Here is a 20594-nt window from a genome sequence, read left to right as displayed (position 1 = left end):
GATGCAGGATACAGGAAACTTGGGTCTGGTGCACTGGGATGACCCAGAGGGATAGTATGGGGAGGGAGGTGTGAAGGGGGTTCAGGATGGGGAACATGTGTACACCCGTGGCAGATTCATGTTGATGTATGGCAAAACCAATACAATATTGTAAAGAAAAAAGAAGTGACTTAAAAGCCCTCAGTCCCTCAGTCATCAGTGCAAAACTGGAACAGGAATCCAGTCACTGTAAAGGCCGGTTTCGTGTCTGCTTTCAGTCCACAGCTACCATGAATATGTTTACAAACAGATAAAATAACCTTCAGTGGTTTCACCACTTACCTGCATGTTATCTATCTATAAGACCTTATGATTCTCTTCTACCCAGCCTTTAAGTTCAAATCCATTTATTGTTTTACAATGTATTTCATTCAAAATGTGACTTTTAATTAATCACATCCTCATTTTTTTAAGAGTATATCTCCGTAGACTGACACTGATCCAGCTCATTTTTTAAACAAATAACCTTGAAGATCCTGCTTTATTTTTCTATCCAAATATACCCAAGAAAACTCCCAATAATTGTTCTGTTCTCTACTGAGGCAATGACCCAGGAGCAGGAAAGGGTAATGGTGGTAAAAAGAAAACCAGTAGTCTTCATGACTTCATTTTAATTGTTTAACTTTATTACTGTTGCACCATTTATACAATTACATATAATTTCAATGCATCCATTGTACATTTTTTTTTGTTTTTGTTTTTTTTTTAATTTTTATGTTTTTCCATTTTCCAATGAGTGGTGTGTTGGTGTCTGTGACACAGAATGGAAGAGAAAACTGGAACTGCAATGAACGCAGACTTTTTTTATTTATTTTTTTTCATTTCCACTGACCAATAAACAGAACTACAGGTGCACCCAACCACGGACATGCATTAACTCGTCATGAGAAATCTAGGGAGGCTAAGTAGGATGAGAGAATGTTTGTTATTCCCAAAAAGACCGGGGGAGGAAAAATGGAGTATTGGCATCAAGATACATGTGGACAGGCTACGGTGGGCTGTCTGAAAGTTGGCATTCATCCACAACATTAAAAAAATATCAAAATAAGAAAAGCTGTAAATGAAAAAGAAAACACAGAAAATACTGCTTTCATAAACATCTGATTGCCTTGGCACAGCCCTGCGGGCAGAATCAAACGCCTCACTCCCCACCCCCCGCCCCTTGCAGAAAGACAAGATGTTCAGATCTTAGTGGCAGGAGTGCGTGTGACAGCAGTTCAGGTACAAAAGATGTACTGCACTTTCAGACATTGATCTTGAAAATCCAGGGCTGATTGGTAGAGTTGACTGAAGGTATATTAGATATTTCCCCACAAAAATACTATTTGGATTCTCCCCACCCCCTCCCTCCCTTTGATGGGACCACATCCTTATTCTTGGGCAATACATATGATTACTTCCGATTTGAAACAAGTTAGTATAGGAGAGAGAGAGACAGAGAGAGAGATAGAGAGACAAGAGAGACAGGTCGTCGTTAAGCTGTATTCTTTTTTCTTTCTTTCCATAGGCTGTCCTTTGTTACTCTTTCACTGCTACGGTTTGATCGGAATTAGCTGCCGGGGTCTCGGCAGGTTTGACCTCGTCTGCGGGGGCTGCGGGGGCCTGAGCCTTGGGCGTGGAACTCGGCGCTTCCGTGGCTGCCGGCGTCTCCTTGGAGGATGGGGCAGCCTCAGTGCTGCTGGGTTTTGAGTCTGAAGCTGGGGCCCCGTCACTTTTCGTCTCCTGCGCGGCAGGAGCGGCGGGAGCCTCAGTCTTTGTGGCGTCCCCTCCCTCCTTGCTCTTGTCATCCTTGGTGGGGGCCGCGGGCTCTGCTGCCTCAGCCTCCGAAGCTTTGGGGGCGTCGCCACCAGCGGAGGGGCCTGAGGCAGCCGCCGGCTCCTGCTCAGCATCTTTGGGGGGCTCTGGCTTGCCCTCGGCCCCCTCCGTCGGCTCAGGCTCTGCCTTCGGGGCATCTTCCTTGGCTGCCTCGGCATCTTTCTCGCCTTCCTTGTCTTCGGGCTTGGTGGTGTCCTGGGCATCCTTCTCCGGCTTCTCCTCTTTGCCCTCCTTCACCTCTGGGGTCTCGGCAGCAGCCTGGGCCTCATTCTCCTTTGGGGTTCCCTCCTCTTCTGTCCCAGCCCCTTCAGCCTTCTTGTCTTTGTCCTTGGCCTTCTCATCATTCACATTGTACCCCTTCTTCTTCTTGCTCAGTTTGCCTCCCATCTTGGAGTTCTGTAACAACACGACATAAAACAAAACAAGAAAGAGTTACTCGAGGCTGTAGACAGAATGTCTGTGTCCCCCCAAATTCATGGGTTGACATTCTAAACCCCCAGGTGATGGTATTAGGAAGCGGGGTGGGGTGGGTGACCTTGCAGAGGTGATTAGGACATGTGGGTGGGGCCCTCATGGACAGATTAGCACCCTCATAGAAGCAACCCCTGCACAGACCTCTCTGGCCCCCTTCCCCATGTGCCCTCGAAGCCAAGAACCAGCCCCCTATAATCTCAAAGCAGGTCCTCACCAGATACCAAATCTGCCCACATCTTGATCTAGGACTTCCCACCCTAGCAGAACTGTGAGAAATCAATTGTTATTGTTTACAAGCCACTCTGCTGCTGCTGCTAAGTCGCTTCAGTCGTGTCCGACTCTGTGCGACCCCATAGAAGGCAGCCCACCAGGCTCCCCCATCCCTGGGATTCTCCAGGCAAGGACACTGGAGTGGGTTGCCATTTCCTTCTCCAGTGCATGAAAGTGAAAAGTGAAAGTGAAAAGTGAAAGTGAAGTCGCTCAGTCACATCCGACTCTTAGTGACCCCATGGACTGCAGCCTACCAGGCTCCTTGGTCCATGGGATTTTCCAGGCAAGAGTACTGGAGTGGGGTGCCACTGCCTTCTCCGACAAGCCACTCAATCTATGGTAATTAGCTACAGCAGCGCTAAGATACTTGTCAAGTATAAAAACTGAAAGAGGCTTCTATTTACAAAGTAAAGGGTTCAGAACACTACTGAACCATGCACCTTAGAATGGTAAACGCAGTAAATCATATGCTACAAGTATTTCATCACAGTTAAAATAAAATAAAATTTAAACAATGAATCATTTAAAGTATCTGATCAGTAGTAAGCCAAGGACATACCCAGCTAAAATCAAACAACAGTGATTAAAAAGACTAAGACTGTCAACTGCAAAGAGAAACGGAGCCACTATTTGTGGATCTGCTTCCTCATGTCCAGCTCAGACCCCAAGGACGGAACAAAATGGCAGTCACAGCCGTTTTAGATTTCTGGGGGAGCTAGTGAAAGGTGTCATGATTTTAAAACACATTCCAGAGAAATGACACAGCTGGAAAAAAATCACACACATCTCAAATTTCAAGAAAATAATCTCAAGCTTCAAACTCCACTATTCGTATATGCACTCACATCTTCAAAGACCAAAGGCAAGGAGGATTTGGTCTATCTCAGTATTAAGAAGGACCCATTAAAGGAAAACTATTGCTCAGAAAAGAGTGTCACTGGTTACATTTGGTTTGTTAATTGTGTCAGACTTGTATTCATTGCTTTTGAAGGTATTTTTGGCTTAAAAGAAATAGTTTCATAGTAATATAACAATGTCCTTCATGATCAATTTCCTGATGAGAATTCAAACTAGATACTCAAATTTAATGGTCATTAACAGCCTTTTCCCTCAAAGGTAAGTCTCCAACTCCCTGGAGGCTGACACTGACTCTGGTGTAAGAACCTGTGAGTGTACTTGATCCTGAATCTTTCTCCTCTGGTACTAAAGCATTCATCCAAATCAATAATCAGGTATAAATTTAGTTCAGATATATTTTTATGGCATCATGTATCAATGGGAATCCACTGAAATGTTGCTCTTTAGAGGCAAATTGGTTGCTTTTCCTTGATGAAATGTGGCAAAAATCACATGGCAATATTCTCTTTCTTCCCCACAAACAAGTTCAGGAGAAAAGACAGAGAGGAGAGAACGTACACGGTGTCCCCCCACACAGGGGGCACCTCTGGTTCTGTTTCAGGTCAGAACTGACCCCTGGCAGAATTATATTGCACTCTGTGATTTTTTTTAAGTATTTTCCATTTAGAATAGAAAATTTTCTGCTTATTCATTCCATTCCTTGGACTCATGATTCAGGACAGTGATAACCTACATTTATCTTATTTAAGAGCCGGGTGTTAGATACAAAAGTGCTATTCTTCAGTCAAAATCTGTCTCACCATGATGTACGTGAACTTCCTGTCCGGAATGACTTTAATAGTTGGGGAGGGAAAAAAAAGGCAATAAACCAAAAGATGACGAAAATACTGTTCCTGTTCTCAAAGAAGACCTTTATTATGTTATCAAAGTAAGAATTTCTCTTATACACATTTCTTTTTCAAAGGGGAGTGACTTTGGTCATAACCTACTTCAGACATCCGACAGGCTATATTTAATTTAATTTTTGGTTATTTTTCCCTCAGAAGTGAATGCAAGCATATATGGCAAAAAAACTTTAAATGCACTTTTATCCCCTAAGCAATCACAAAACAATAAATGAAAATATGAAAAAATAAACTGGAGCAGTATTTTAAATTATAGTTTAAACTCTTTCACTGAATTCTAAATTACCCACTATGCATGTATGAATGGTGCATGTCAAAATGTCAACTCTGATATTTCAAGATATTTTGGTACAATAGGTTAGAGCTGCTGTTGCCGCTGCTAAGTCACTTCAGTCGTGTCCGACTTTGTGCAACCCCATAGACGGCAGCCCACCAGGCTCCCCTGTCCCTGGGATTCTCCAGGCAAGAACACTGGAGTGGGTTGCCATTTCCTTCTCCAATGCGTGAAAGTGAAAAGAGAAAGTGAAGTTGCCCAGTCGTGTCTGACTCTTAGTGACCCCATGGACTGCAGTCCACCAGGCTCCTCCGTCCATGGGATTTTCCAGGCAAGAGTACTGCAGTGGGGTGCCATTGCCTTCTCCAGCTAAGAAATAGAAAACCTGACAGGTCTGCCTGTAGGAGATTCTCCCAATTCCATAATAGAAACCCATGAACCAACTTAAGACAGTACAGAAGACAAAGTATAAATGTGGTGGGTGTATGACCATAACCAAGTGTCCTCTCTGAAATACACAGCATGAAATTGTATACAGGTATCCCTAGAGACTTAGAGTCATGTTAGTTTACAAACCTAAAATCTACTTTACTAAAATTGATGTTCTGAAACACAATTAGGACCAATCCTATTCTTTGTTTCTGGGCAGGAAATGAACGTACATAATCAAATTCTAAGTAAGAAAGTATGTCTCAATTCCTACTGGTCTTTGAAAGTTAATAAACACTATTACTTTTTGCAAATTTTTCTATGTTAGTTATAGTGAGGTATCAGAGGGAGTCTTACAGAATTTTCTAGAACACTGGAAAAGCAGAACAGTCTGATTATTTCTCAAGAAAATATGGGTGAAAAGCTTGCTAACAACCAGGGATAAATTAGAATTCTAATTTCAAGTCTATTATCTGTTTCCAGGGATCCAGGAGCAACCCTAATCCCAAATATGTTAATCTTCTCAACAGCACCATGAGATCATAAGTATACCATTAGTATCTTCCTTTTATCCCTATCCAAATTCTAACAGGCTGAGTTCATGGAGCAGTGTCATAAAAGAAAAAGGCCAAGTCCTACAAAACTAGGTGAGGCAGGATGGCATGGTCTAGGTCGTCATAGAGAACTCTACCGAGAAACTAGCAAGCGGGCAAAGTTCTCCTCTCAGGAAGGGTACCCATCCTGAGTCACAAGGCTGGTGCAGATCTAGGGTGACTCAAACCCCAAGATGTTGACATGATTAGGACAAATTTCAGATTTTCTGGTACCCTCTGTCCCTGTAACTTTTTATCATCCCATTTGCTAATGGAGCTTTGTATCAAAATCCTAAAGAAATAAGGGGTGGTGGGCATATATTTTTTCTCTTATTTCTATCACTTATAATTTTGAAAGAAATCAGTTGGTGTAGAAATTCAGAAGTTTGAACTTCTAAATTTAAAAAAAAAAAAACAACAACAAAAAACAGTTAAACACACACACAAGCCCATCAACAAGTAATCCATCCTGGAAGGTACTTAAACCCAAATCTTTCCCTGATAGCTCAGTTGGGAAAGAATCCACCTGCAATGCAGGAGACGCTGGTTCGGGAAGACCTGCTGGAGAAGGGATCGGCTAACCACTCCAGTATTCTTGGGCTTCCCTTGTGGCTCAGCTGGTACAGAATCCACCTGCAATGTGGGAGACCTGGGTTTGATCCCTGGGTTGGGAATATCCCCTGGAAAAGAGAAAGGCTACCCACTCCAATATTCTGGCCTACAGAATTTCATGGCCTGTATAGCCCATGGGGTCACAAAGAGTCGGACGCAATTGAGCAACTTTCATTTTCAAGCTATAATGAAAGGGCTAGGCGACCTCTGCATTTCTCCACATTGGGACATTTACCAGCCATTGAGTGACACAGCAGGAAAACTCAGACCTGTGCACTGAACTATGCTCTCCATGTTGATATGACAACCAAACACTAAAGTTGATTTATTAGTTACAACATCTCAGAGGAAAGCAAACTCAGGAGTTGTCCTTGGAAATTACAAAAGAATTGTATGTTACAAGGGCCAAAACCACGGACTGATGGCTTCAAACTGGCCTAGAAAACAACTGCCGATCAACATCAAGAGAGAGAAACTTCACTGTTTTTAATCTTGAGATGTTGGACAGGAATCACTTCATGCAGACGTTGCACGTGCCATTTCATGAGCCTGCAATAAGTGCTAGTTCTTTCCCCCATCATTTAATTCTGCAATTCTTAGATAATCATGTGCTTGTAAACTGTAGGAGAATAGTAGGACACAGGTTCCACACACACACAAGATCCAGAATCAGGAATTAGAAGCACTGTGATTAAAATATTTTTAAATGGCATTAAGATTTTTGGTATCTGTGTTCCAAGGATGCTCCTGCTGACTGGATATATGTGGAAAAGAAGTCTGTGTGGTTATCTGTTGTCGCCACCTGTGCGTGCATGCTGAGTTGCTTTAGGCGTATCCGACTGTGACCCTGTGGACGGTAGCCTGCCAGGCTCCACTGTCCATGGGATTCTCCAGGCAAGAATACTGCAGTGGATTGGCATACCCTCCTCAGGGGATCATCCTGACCCAGGGTTGGAACCTGTATCTCTAGCATCCCCTGCACTGGCACCATCTGGGAAGCCCTTGTCACCTATTACCCCCATACTGCTAATATTAATATTAGTCTACTTCTTTGATTTGATTCTTTAATGTACTTAAGATTCTTGAGGTTAGAAATCTTTTAAAAATATAAACAGTCAGTCTATTATACCAAGAAATCATTTCCCAGACAGAAGTAAAAATTATGGATCAGTCACCAAATCTACTTCCTCCCAATTTGAGCTCATACTCAGAGTGATCATAGAAGAAACATCATTTTATCTTCCCACTAATTCTCCATCACCTGGTCCATGGAAACAAGAAAAAAAACTCCCTTTCAGTTCTCAGGATGAAAAGAGAATCCAAATTCAATTAAAACTCTTCATTTTACTCATATTATATACATATGTGAAAGGCAAAAAAAAAAACAAAAAAACTGATCTACACTTTATCTTGGGTAATAAGCTAAACATAGAATGCTTATGAAGGAAGGTAACAGTCAAATGCCACCACCTATCTGTTTCTTCCCACAGGTGAAACTTTTCTTTTATAAAGTCCCAAATCACTTCATATTTTTCAGGTACTACAGTATTCTAAACGGCTCACAGCTGTCGTGTGACTATCTGCTACTCCATTCTTATAGCTATCTAGTTAATTAATCCCACTTGGCTATATACACAAATACTCCAGAAGAATGAAAACCGCTTTTTGGTGAAGAGAGAAAGTGACATTCTAGCACTGCTATGTGATGAAAGCAACCTGGAAGGGAAGGGGGGAAAACAGGAGCGAAGCCATGAGAATCAGAGGGAAGATCAGTGGCGGGTATGAAGCCCCGGAGTCCAGTTCTTTGCCTACACTTCCCATCAGGACTCAGAAAGAGATCACATCCATGTTTTTGGGCCTCAGAAATAAATACATGAAGTAAATAATAAATGGCCTTGAAATCAGATTTTAATTGTTTCTCCAACACAAATATTTGGAGGATTTTGGTGAGTCTTGGAGCTAACAAGTATTTATTTTCTTGTAAATGGAATTCCTGTTTACAAGGTAATGGTCAACTACCAAGTTGAATACTAATATATATCTATGAAGAGAAAAAAATGTAATTCTACATATCACCACTACTGCAAACCTTAAAAAAATTTTCTTTGAGGCATTCAGGCGAAGAAATAATTTGAAATATTATATGGTAATAATGATACTCTAATAGACAAAGATAGTCACCTCCACAAAGCTCTTCAAATTCTTTGATCCTTTTGCTCCAGGAAGGCTGTCAGAGAACACGGAAGATGGTCCTTAGCCATTCAAATTATCTCAGTTTGTGTTTATTTTGTACACACAATCCCAGGACATGCTGGGCAAAATTACATCTGTATTAGATGAACCACAATTCTTGCAAATTCTCTTATGATCAACTCATCCAGGACTTTCCCAATATGTTTTTAAAGAACATGCCTGCAATGTAGGAAACGCAGGTCAGAAAGATCCCTTGGAGTAAGGCATGGCAACCCATTCTAGTATTCTTGCCTGGAGAATCCCATGGACAGAGGAGACTGGTGGGCTGCAGTGCATAGTCACACAGAGTCGGACACGATTAAAACAACTAAGCATGCACATCAGCATAGCCTACCAAACTGAAACTCAGCTTTCATTTTGGGAAAATAAAAGTAGACAGGCAGAGGACAAAGTGTCGTTTTGGAAAAATTATAAATATTTTCTTTACAACTCATGTCAAAAACAAGCCACCTAGCACTCACTCACAGTATTATCATTTCCTTTGGAAGGGACCATTTTTGCTTTGTTTTGCTTTGAACTGAATTGAGCCCAGAAAATGGAATATTTCTTCTAAGAAAAAAAAAATTTTTTTCATTTTCTCATAAAGGCCTGTATCTTTTCATGGATTCCCTTGCATGTTTAGAATCTGACTAGAAAATAGTTTTACCTAAGAGATCTCTCATGAGTTGCTTGTTTCCAAAATCAAGGGGTAATTCATTTCTACATCTATTGTAATGGAAAGCTATACCACACAGAACTAGGACACAGCTGCATTGTTACAGAGCTACTTGGAATGCAACATTTGAGAGGATTTTGTTTGGAGTTTATCATAAGTTGGGAAAGAGTTCCAGTCATAGATTTTTAATACCAACATCTTTGCTTTGGGAATATCAGCATGAGGTCATGGTGACTTTAATACAGTAAGAACAAAGATTCACTGCGTGCTAAGTTGCTTCAGTCGTGTCCCAACTCTGTGCAACTCCATGGACTGTAGCCTGCCAGGCTCCTCTGTCCATGGGATTCTCCAGGCAAGAATACTGGAGTGGGTTGCCATTCCCTTCTCCAGGGGATCTTCCCAACCCACGGGGAACCCGATTCTCTTTTGTCTTCTGCGCTGGCAAGCGGGTTCTTTGCCACTTCTCCAGGGGACTGCAAATACTCCTCTTTACCTCCCTTTACTGCGTATGAATATCTGCTCTTCCTCTGGATCCAGTCTTTCTCCGTACTTTAACTTATAGAAACTGAAGCCAAATATTCAATCCTACAAACTTCTTGAGGAGGACAGCTTCAGAGGCAAGATAAAGTATCTAGCAGTAAAGGATTTAAATCTTGACTCCATCCTGCACCAAAAGTAAAGGGATGGTAGTAGGAACTGGAAGCCCACTGGAATAGTTTCCCTGTTCCCAGTGCTAAGAAAAGGAGCCGCTGGTAGACTATGTGAGTGGAGTCACTGAGCCAACCTGGTTCTGAGTAGTCTCTATAGAAAGCAGTTCCGCCCCTTCCACTGACTAAGGTTCTCAAATAACCTGGCTACCCCGTGAAAACACACGGCTCAGCCACTCTGCCCATATAATTCCTTTGCTTTCCATCACAACTGTCTGTGTTTTAAGACACAGGAACTCAAAATCCTACCTACCAGGATAGAACCTAATCAATATTCTAGCCATTGTGAAAGTGTTATGGTTTTCCAGAAAAATAAGATGTTTCTGGGACTCCTATGTACTCTTTCCTTTCTTTAGTCTGAAATAAAGCACTAAGTAAGCTGGTTGTGTTCAGTGAGAGAGAATGGGGTAAATATTGGATTGAAAGGAGTTTAATTTGGAGAAATAATAAGGTTGTCATCACCAACTTTAAAATCTCAGTTCTTAGAGGCAGGTCATTGGGCATTCTAGATAGCTGGGTCACTCTAGATAGCTGGGTCATCCAAAGAACTCTCAAGAACCATTCTGCATTCTGAAAGCAAAAGTATTGGTGATTAAATGTAAAATGTTTATCTCAGCCCATGTACTGAATTTTAGATGTTCTGATATGCAGATGATCACCTAAATGATGATCACCATCATTTAGGTAGCACTTTGTTGGTTACATTCATTAGTTGGCTTCTCATATCTTCAGATGAAAAATGCAAGTCCCAGTTATAGCACTGACTCTCTTCAGAAAATGCAACCTTGCATAATGACACAGTTTCTAGGCATTAACTACCTGGAAACCACAGGGATTATGTGTACTATAGTCTTCCTACAATGACTACATACTTCATGACATTTCCCAGTTCCATTTCTCCTCAGTATAATTCTGTATTTTTGTTACTTTGTCAATGAACAATGATGTAATTCTGTGACAATGAAAATCACTGGCATACATTAACTGGTGTATAAAACAAAACAAGAAAATGATTAACAGAGTATTTCTCCATATGGCCTGAAGTTTACAATATTATGACTTCAATGCTATTTCTATTTATATCTCTCTCTCTGCACTATTATCTAGGCATTTTTCTATATAGGACAGCTTGCATCATACAAAGGTCCCATCCACTGCCAAGTTTCTACTTTGAAAATATGAATTTGGATTAATCACTTCATCTAGAACCAGGAGACTATAAAGTTCTTAGGGATAATATCAAACAGATTACAGTGAAAAAGATGACGCCAAGTCTATGGCAAAGCCTAACATGAATATGCAACAGTATGTGTCAGAGACTGAAGTGTTATTTCTGGTTTGATTGCTGCTTCATGGTGTGATCAAGATGAGGAATAGTGTCTCCTTTTGATTCTGTTTCCATCTGTGAGGCAGATATATTTTCTGCTGATTATAAGATGGAAACAGAATCAAAAAAAGACTATTTGTCTTGATCACATCATGAGAACCAATCACGATTTCCTGACAAAGTTAAATATGTGGTCATAGCAAATTAAACTGTGTCACTCTGCAAATTCAGGGCTACAAAAACTCAACAGGTTTAAATACAAGACAATCCAATTATTGTTTTTTTTAAGGTAACATACAAAGTTAGAACTGACTCATAAAATGCATCTGCAGACAAACATCACCAGACATGCTGGTTTCATAATGATTCTGGCTGAAAAAATCCAAGTTGTTGATCAAACCTACCTGCATTGGCTTCAGGTAGGTGTGATCAACAACTTGGGTTGTTTGTTTTTTTTTTTTTTAACCTTAAGGAAAGAATTTTAAAAGTATGGAGAAACACAACAAATTCAAAATACATTTACAATAAGAGTAGAGGGGGAGAAATCTAAAACATGATTGTTAATGTCCAAAAATTTCTGTTTTTAATAAATGACTGGCCTTTTCCTTTCAAATGCCGAAAGTTTTATTCTAGAAGAAAATGAATGCCTGGTGATAATGTCCATTGTTGGAATTATCTGATTCAGTGAAAGCTTCCATTTGGTAACATCACCAACATTTAGGGATGGGAATGTCCTCCAGGGATAGGGTACTACAGTAAGAATTGTCAACCCATGTCTAAATTTCTAAGGCAAACCTATTAAATATGAGTAAAATTTTAGAGAAACATTTTCAAAGTTAATTTATTTCCCTGTCACAATAAAAGTGTTCAACATTGTAAAAATGTACTGTAAAATGTGCAAATCTGTGGAAGGCACACAGATACACAAACACTCACCCTGCTACAACCCGATTTTCCTAGAGAGCTGGTTGAGATGAGTTATAACTACAAAGTCAGAAAGCTCTCTTGTAGAAAGGGAAATTAATCACAAATGACATTTCTACTCTCCTTTATGAAGTCCAGGCCCTATAGAGCACCCTCTAGTATCTTTAAGGATCTCTCATCAAAAATTCAACACACAGGGACTTCCCTGGCAGTCCAGTGGTTAAAGCTTCATGCTTCCAATGTAGGGGGTGTGGGTTCAATCCCTGGTCAGAAAACTAAGATCCCACATGCTCGGATAAAAAAAAAATCCAACATGCAGAGTTGACTTAAGAACTTAAAATCTTCAGAAATTATTCTAGATTTAAAAATAGACTTGCTCCTTAGTAGGAAAAGAAAAATTTTTTCAAGTTAAGTGACACAGCAGAGAACGCATGAGAGCAAAAAGTCTACTCTAGTCTAGCATGAGGGTTCAGTTCAGTTCAGTAGCTCAGTCGTGTCCAACTCTTTGCGATCCCATGAATAGCAGCATGCCAGGCCTCCCTGTCCATCACCAACTCCCAGAGTTCACCCAAACACATGTCCATCGAGTTGGTGATGCCATCCAGCCATGAGGGTTAGACATACAGAAACAATTAAAATGAGACAGCAAAAAATTAGTTTTCCCAGAAGAGATGACCTTTAGTTGAAGTTGGGAGACAGACAAGGTGGAGTTTGAAAACAGTAGAAATATCCAAACTATTTATACACAGGAACTTACTCTGTCTAGGACTGTCTTACTATTTAATCTTTACATATATTAACCCATTAGTCCATAATCTCATCAATCCTACAAGAAATTATTACTAATTCCACTTTATTACAAGGAAACTAAGTCAAATAACCTACCCAATATGACACAACTCATACTCTGGAAATAGTGGTGTGAACCCACACACTCTGTCTCTGGAGTGAGGGCTCTTAATCACTATGATAAACTGCCTTGAAAGATGACTAAGCTACCTTTAAATGAAAATAGGGAATTGGAAAGCATTTATGTTAGAGCAAACAAACAGGATGCTTTCAAATTATGGTGCTGGAGAAGACTCTTGAGAGTCCCTCGGACTGGAAGATCAAACCAGTCCATCCTAAAGGAAATCAACCCTGAATATTCACTGGAAGGACTGATGCTGAAGCTGAAGCTCCAATACTTTGGCCATCTGATGCGAAGAGCCAACTCATTGGAAAAGACCCTGATGCTGGGAAAGATTGAGAGCAGGAGGAGAAGGCGGCACAAAAGATGAGATGGTTGGATGGCATCATCCACTCAATGAACATGAATCTGAGCGAAGTCTGGGACTGCAGTGGAGGACAGGGAGCCTGGCGTTCTGCAGTCCATAGGACTGCAAACAGTCAGACACAAGTTAATGACTAAACAACAAACAACAACAAATTCTTGTCTGGAAGAATCTAGTCAAGAGTGTATGAAAAACTTATTTACACTTTGGAGCTAGGTGAGGTCTCATCTACCTGGAGGGAAGGGTGATGGAACATAATCTATCAAGGTTGCCTAAGAGAATGTTTATACCTACGTGGCAGAAAGCAGAAAACCAGATTTTTCCAGAAAGGGGGAAAAAAAAAAAAAAAGGTGTCAGAAGTCAAGAAAGAATTTTAGGAAGCAGCTTGGAGGAGTTAGATTCTGCTACAAAATGAGTTTTTTAAAAAAACAAACCAAGAACAGAAATTGCGCAATTTGATCTTGTGATGAGTTGTTTACTACTGACCCTGGAGTGACTCAGGTAGGAGTGAAGACATTCACCTCTTTGCAAAAGGCTCAAAAAAGACATGAGCCAGAAAAGATATCTACAAAGGCCCACACTGAAGGGTTTTGGTGAAGTGAAAGCAATCTCAGGGCAACAATTTACAATTTTGTCAATATTGGATTTTATTTGCTTATAAGGATTTGGAAGAACTGAAAATATATATGGGAAGATGGGATGAGACAACGAATAAAGAGAGAAACTAAAGTGGAAAGATAAAGGAGAAATAATGGACAGGGCACAGTTCTGAAAGACTGTCGGTCAAGATTAAGCCTGGTAAGCAGGAACCCTTGCTATACAGACGGAGGAGGGAGAGAAGTTAAGTGAATTTCAAATCCAGTGGTTTTCCCAGACTGGTCATGGCATAGCTCTCTTTTAAGTGCATGTAGTCAATCAGAATTATTCCAGACCAAAGACTCAGTAAGGTCTCTCTAGTGTCAACATGGTATCACGTGTCTTGGAAATAGCCATTGACCTATGGTACTTTATCTTCTCAGTTCTTTCATGTAACAGTTAAGAGATTTCTCAAGTACTGGAAGGAAAAGGACTGATATTTCATCAACTAAAATGTCTGAAAATGCTAAAGAATGAATACAGTGACCACTAAACCAAGAGAGGCCTTATTGTGAAACAATCTGATGTGCAAAAGGAGAGCAAACAGGTTTAGTGCATTACAAAGGAGTTTAAGAGTTTCTTAGATAACAAATGCATAGTTGATATCTAGGCCCATATTTTATATAAATATAAATATGAAATTAATTTCTTTTTTGCTAAAGCCAAAATTTATTTATTTATTTTTAATGTTTACGTTGGAGTACAGTTGATCAACAGTGTTGTGTTAGTTTCTGGTATAAAGCAGAGTGATTCAGTTTTACATATCCATGTATCTATTCTTTGAAGGCAGGAGGAGAAGCAATGACAGAGGATGAGATGGTTGAATGGCATCATCGACTTCATGGACATGAGTCTGAGTAAGCTCCAGGAGTTGGTGATGGACAGGGAAGCCTGGCGTGCTGCAGTCCATGGGGTTGCAAAGAGTCGAACACGACTGTGCGACTGAACAGATTCTTTTCCAAATTATTTTCCCACTTAGGTTATTACAGAGTATTGAGTAGAGTTCCCTGTGCTGTACAGTAAAATCTTGTTGGTTATCCATTTTAAATACAACAGTGTATACAAGGAACGTTAATTCTTAAGAACCTAATTGCTGCTGCTGCTGCTAGGTCACTTCAGTCGTGTCCGACTCTGTGCAACCCCATAGACGGAAGCTCACCAGGCTCCTCCACCCATGGGATTTTCCAGGCAAGAGTACTGGAGTGGGGTGCCATCGCCTTCTCTGAAGAACCTAATTACTACCCTATTATTTCCTTATTATGCAATCTAGTCTTAGATAAGCCTCTATCTTTGGTTATTTATCTATACCATCATTTCTTAACCCTTTTACATTGTGTTGTATTGTGTTGGAAGTTTTAGCAGTAGGATAGACTGAACCCCATTTCAACATCAACCTGTAATCTAACTTCAGATTTATTCAATGTAAATATAATGATACCAGAACAAGATTCAGTTTTCAAGTTATAGGCTCAGAAGATGAATCTATACAACCATATAAATTGAGTTATATAAACTGGGCTTTCACTTAGCAGTAGAAATAAGGCTAAATTAAAATGAAATGTCCATTCCATTAAATGGGACATGGCCAAGTTCCAGGGATCATCCATGATGAGAAACTCTAAAGCATTAGAAGCCATCACATAATTAAAATGAGAATACACAGAAACTACTACACTAATATTGACAAGGCATTTTTCTTTTAGATTACTATGTGTATATTGTAAAGATCAATTTTTCAAAGTATATCTCCTAATTGATTCTACAAGCTCTGAGCATAAAACTCTGAATGGACACTGCTGTTATAAATATGGCAGATGATGGTTAAGCTTGTCTTGGAATAACTAAATGCAGACCTCATGCAGAGGGTTTCTTATCCCACTTTTAAAATATCCTACCACACAGAGCAAACACTATCAGAGAACATGTATTATTCATTCTCATCAATTGTCTAACATGCTTTTAGAGTCTGCTGTACACACACATCGTTATTTATTTGCACTTAACGGGTGAGGTGGTCCTTTCAAAAGCCACGCTTAACTGCATTCTAACATATGAGTTTAAATGAATCACCTGCTCTTTTAGTCAATAAAGCTGGTAAAGGAACAACAATCAGCCCAGGAAATGCAAGCCACTGAGATCACTTCTGAACCATTCCTCTCTTCCACAGACCCAGGAAACTAGCATGTCTTATCACCACGGCTAATTTTGAACTCTCAAAACAGAGTTTTTAAAGCACAGGGAAAAAACTCACAGGAGCTAAGATGGATTAGACAGACCATCATGGGCTCTGGAACTGTAACAGACTTGCTCAGTGCGGCTCACCCGACAAAGAGAGGCTGGTGGCCAAGGAGACACAGAGGCGGCCGCCTACACTGAGAAGAACTGCAATTTCATTCCAGTAATTTCTACATCCAATCATAAAGGGAGGCCTGCACTTTCTGTGAACACCTAAAGTCACCATATATTGACATTTTAATGTGTCTTTTTCTTCTCCAATGGCACAACAGCAAATGCAGTATTTCCAGTCCTGAGCATTTTTGATGAAAACCATTCCAAAATTCTCTACATGCATCCTTGATTTTTATTTTATTTTTCATTTATTTATTTTAATTGGAGGCTAATTACTTTACAATATTGTAATGGTTTTTGCCATACATTGACATGAATCAGTCATGGGTGTACATGTGTCCCCCATCCTGAACCCCCCTCCCTCCTCCCTCCCCATCCCATCCCTCAGGGTCATCCCAGTGCACCAGCCCTGAGCGTCTTGTCTCATGCATTGAACCTGGACTGGTGATCCATTTCACATATGATAATATACATGATTCAATGCTATTCTCTAAAATCATCCCACCCTCACCTTCTCCCACAGAGTCCAAAAGTCTGTTCTTTACATCTGTGTCTCTTTTGCTGTCTCACATATAGGGTCATTGTTACCATCTTTCTTAATTCCATATATATATATATGCGCATCCTTGATTTTTAAACAAAGAATCTGCTTTTTTTCTTTGTGTTGTGCTTAGCACAAATAAGGATTCAGTACACATATTCTGAATTAAGATACAATGCATTAAATCCACAGGCAAATAGTATGTGCTATATCTATCTTCAAAAGGCTATGGCAATAGAGTTTAAGCAAGAGTGTTAACATTTAATGTCATCTGTCATCTGGCCTCTCCATACAAATCAAGTTTGTTTCTCAAAACTTCTCAATCAAACATTCTATCCCAAGCTGTCCATGTTCATACTCCCTGCCATGCTTTTTGTCTGCTTCAAAAGTGAGCATCTTGGCTACTTAATGAAGCACTGAAGAGACATTAAAGGTTTGAGTCTCAGGGGGCTGTGAGATTTAAAAACACAACTGAGGGCTATTTCTTCCTAACCATGCAACTACTGAAAAAGAGACTGTCTTTTATTCCAGACCAGGCATATGGCAAAAGCTCAACAGATACCTTCTCAAGTAATGAATCAATGGGAAAGAATTCTAATTAAAGCAACTGGAATTCAATACCAATTTGTTCCTTATTCATGATGTCATGTGAAGCAAAGTCACTCAAATTTTCTTTTTGGTTGATATTTCAATATAATGTGTCAAACAGTAGTAGTGAAATCTGTGTACGTAGAAATCACCAGTGAGGAGCCTGTTAAAAATGTAGAACCAGGGTCTCATTACAGAGGCTAATTAGGGGGTCCAGAGTGGGTCCCAAGAATCTGTTTTTCAACACACTGAGCAGGTGGAGCCAAAGCTGGTGACTCAAAGTCATTATTGAGAAATACAGATATATGGAGTTTGAAGAGACACTGGGTCAGTTAAGGGATTTTTCGCCATCTCTAAAAACTGAAACATGAAACCAGTGTGATTCTGGTGATTACAAAGCTAAAAACAATCATGGCAGAACATCTAGCTGGGTCTAACTCAGAAATAAGGGTGGAAAGAACAAGGTGGTATCAGCCCCAAAGAACGAGCCATTTTGTCTTTGAGTTCTCTTTGCTACCAGAATTATCTGGGCTTATTCTCCTTCTCCCAAACGCCCCAGTATTCAATCATTCCCAGCTTCCCTGGTGGCTCAGATGGTAAAGAATCTGCCTGCGATGCAGGAGACCCAGGTTCGATCCCTAAGTTGGGAAGATACCCTAAGGGAATGGCAACCCACTCCAGTATGCTTGCTTGGAGAATTCCATAGACCTAGGAGCCTGGCAGTCTCCAGTCCATGGGGTCGCAAAGAGTCGGACACAAGTGAGAGAGTACCACACACACACACACACACCACCCCTCCACCACCCCCTCCCCACCACCCCCTCCCCAGGCCCCTCATTTTAGACATGCGAGCAGCCCACTTAGAAGAGCAAGGCTCCTTCCCTTGTTACCCTAGCAACTCTGCCCATTACTGGAGTGGAAACACAGCTCAGTGGATATTCGGCTCTGTAAACTCCCTTCTTATATAACATGAGGTTTACACTGTTGTTCAAGGTTTACAGTCCACCCTGTTGAGACAACACCGTTTTCAGAAGCATCCATTTTATGTAATTAAGAGTTCACGTTTCAGAAAACAGGTTTTCCTTTTTTTAGTTTCAAACGGAACTTTGATGGCTTGCCAATGAGTTTTGAGACCTGATCCAACACTCTGTGGGGGGAAGTGTATGGGCAATGGGGTCAGCCGGCCAAATTCAGCTACGTGAACTTGGGCATGAACGTTAACCTCAGCAAACGCAGCCTCAACCATAAAAGAAAAAAGAGGGAGAGGAGGTTATTAATAGCACTTAAATGGAGAATTTTCAGGAAAGGCCATAGTTCAACTAAAGACACACAGCAGGTATTCAGTAATTTTTTTGTTTACTCTTTTACCTAAAACCATTTCTCAGTTGTGTCAATAATAAGGAGTAATCTTGAATTTCAAGATTAAGGAAAACAGAGGTGAATACAAATTACTATATTCAAAACAGGCAAATGAAAATGGATCCAATTATAATCAAACTAGTAATCACTTCCGTTAATGTTTACATTCTATATTGAAGCTCACAATATCCATTCTATAATCTGTAGATTTTAAAAGCAATAAATGTTACTAAATGGGTAAAATCTTAAAATGATGAGAACAGATGTTGGTTCTTGGACATGAGTCCACCTTCTCCCCAGGTTACCGGCCTCCTGAATAAAGCAATCTTTCCTTCCCAATCAACAGTCTCTAGTACTGGCTTTCGAGCAGTGAGCAGCCAAACCTGAGTTAAGTAACACTGGGAAAAGATGAATGCCGAACTGGAACACCAAAGGACCAAGTGTGCCCAGCATACATGAGAAAACTCTACAGGGAAAATCAGAAGGGACAAAGGATCTTAAAATGTGCTTTAAAGCAGCCTTGGGAGAAGGGAGAGTCTTTTCCTGACTATTTTTCTCTTACTGCTTTAGATTGAGCAACTGTGGTGAAGGGCCATACAGAGTACCCCTGTTTTGCCCACTTCACCTGTCTGGAGTTCACACCGTAAGAAGGAATGAAGTTTGGGCACATGCTACCCCATGGATGAACCTTGATGACATTACAAAATGAGCCAGACATCAAAGGACAAACACTGTATGCTTGCACTTATATGAGGCACCAAAGGAGTTAAATTCACAGAGACAAGAAACAGATGAGAGGCTACCAGGGGCTGGGGGCTGCTGAGGGTAAAGGGGAATTCCTACCTAATAGGTACAGAGTTTCTACTTGAGATGATTAAAAAGTTTCAGAAATAGAAGTGGTGATGGGTGCCCAGCACTGTGAATGTAATTAATACCACTGAATTACTGAACACTTAGCAATGGTTAAGTTGACAAATTTTATATGTATTTTTCCATAATTTACTGCTGCTGCTACTGCTAAGTGACTTCAGTCGTGTCCAACTCTGTGTGACCCCATAGACGGCAGCCCACCAGGCTCTGCCATCCTTGGGCTTCTCCAGGCAAGAACACTGGAGAGGGTTGCCATTTCCTTCTCCAATGCATGAAAGTGAAAAGTGAAGGTGAAGTCGCCCAGTCGTGTCCAATTCTTAGCGACCCCATGGTCTGAAGCCTACCAGGCTCCTCCGTCCATGGGATTTTCCAGGCAAGAGTACTGGAGTGGGGTGCCATTGCCTTCTCCGTTCCATAATTTAATGGAGTTTTAAATGTAATACACAAACTATTGAGTGTACACTTTAAACAGGTGGATGTACGGTATGTGAATTATATCTCAATAAAGTGGTTATAAAATGATAATATCAATAAACCTTTTCCTTAGGAATATCTTATTCTTCACCTACAGCTATAAAATAACACATTTAAATACAAAGTAAAGGAAGGAATTACCAGATATCCTTTCTAGGTCTCAGGAAAAAAATTCAGGCAAGAAGCCAGTCACTTCTCTATTTTTGCCTATAGACTTAGAAAAGCAAGTTAAGAAAAATCCAATTGTCTGAATCCATAAGCATGTTTCCTGGGAGGTGGACAAGTCCTAGGAAATGTGGCATTGAGTTCTGAGCCACACCAGCATCATGCTAAGACCTAGTCTGTTGACCAAGTGCTAAATACCATCC

General features: G+C 40.5%; 1 protein-coding gene across 3 annotated transcripts in view; it reads right to left on the bottom strand.

Moving 5' to 3' along the window:
- Nucleotides 1-643: 643 nt before the first annotated feature.
- Nucleotides 644-20594, bottom strand: part of BASP1 (brain abundant membrane attached signal protein 1) — a 56056-nt gene continuing 36105 nt past the window's right edge. For all 3 annotated transcript variants that reach the window (XM_086362504.1, XM_086362503.1, XM_086362502.1), the window contains one exon: nucleotides 644-2250. In XM_086362504.1, the coding sequence (XP_086218630.1) occupies nucleotides 1558-2241 (684 nt within the window). In that variant the 5' untranslated portion in view covers nucleotides 2242-2250 and the 3' untranslated portion in view covers nucleotides 644-1557. The remainder of the gene's footprint in view (nucleotides 2251-20594) is intronic.

Source organism: Bos grunniens, chromosome 20, assembly GCF_055505025.1.
Source record: "Bos grunniens cultivar Pamir isolate PY7600 chromosome 20, Bosgru_T2T1.0, whole genome shotgun sequence".
Lineage (NCBI taxonomy): Eukaryota > Metazoa > Chordata > Mammalia > Artiodactyla > Bovidae > Bos > Bos grunniens.
This window is presented reverse-complemented; position numbering and strand designations above follow the sequence as displayed.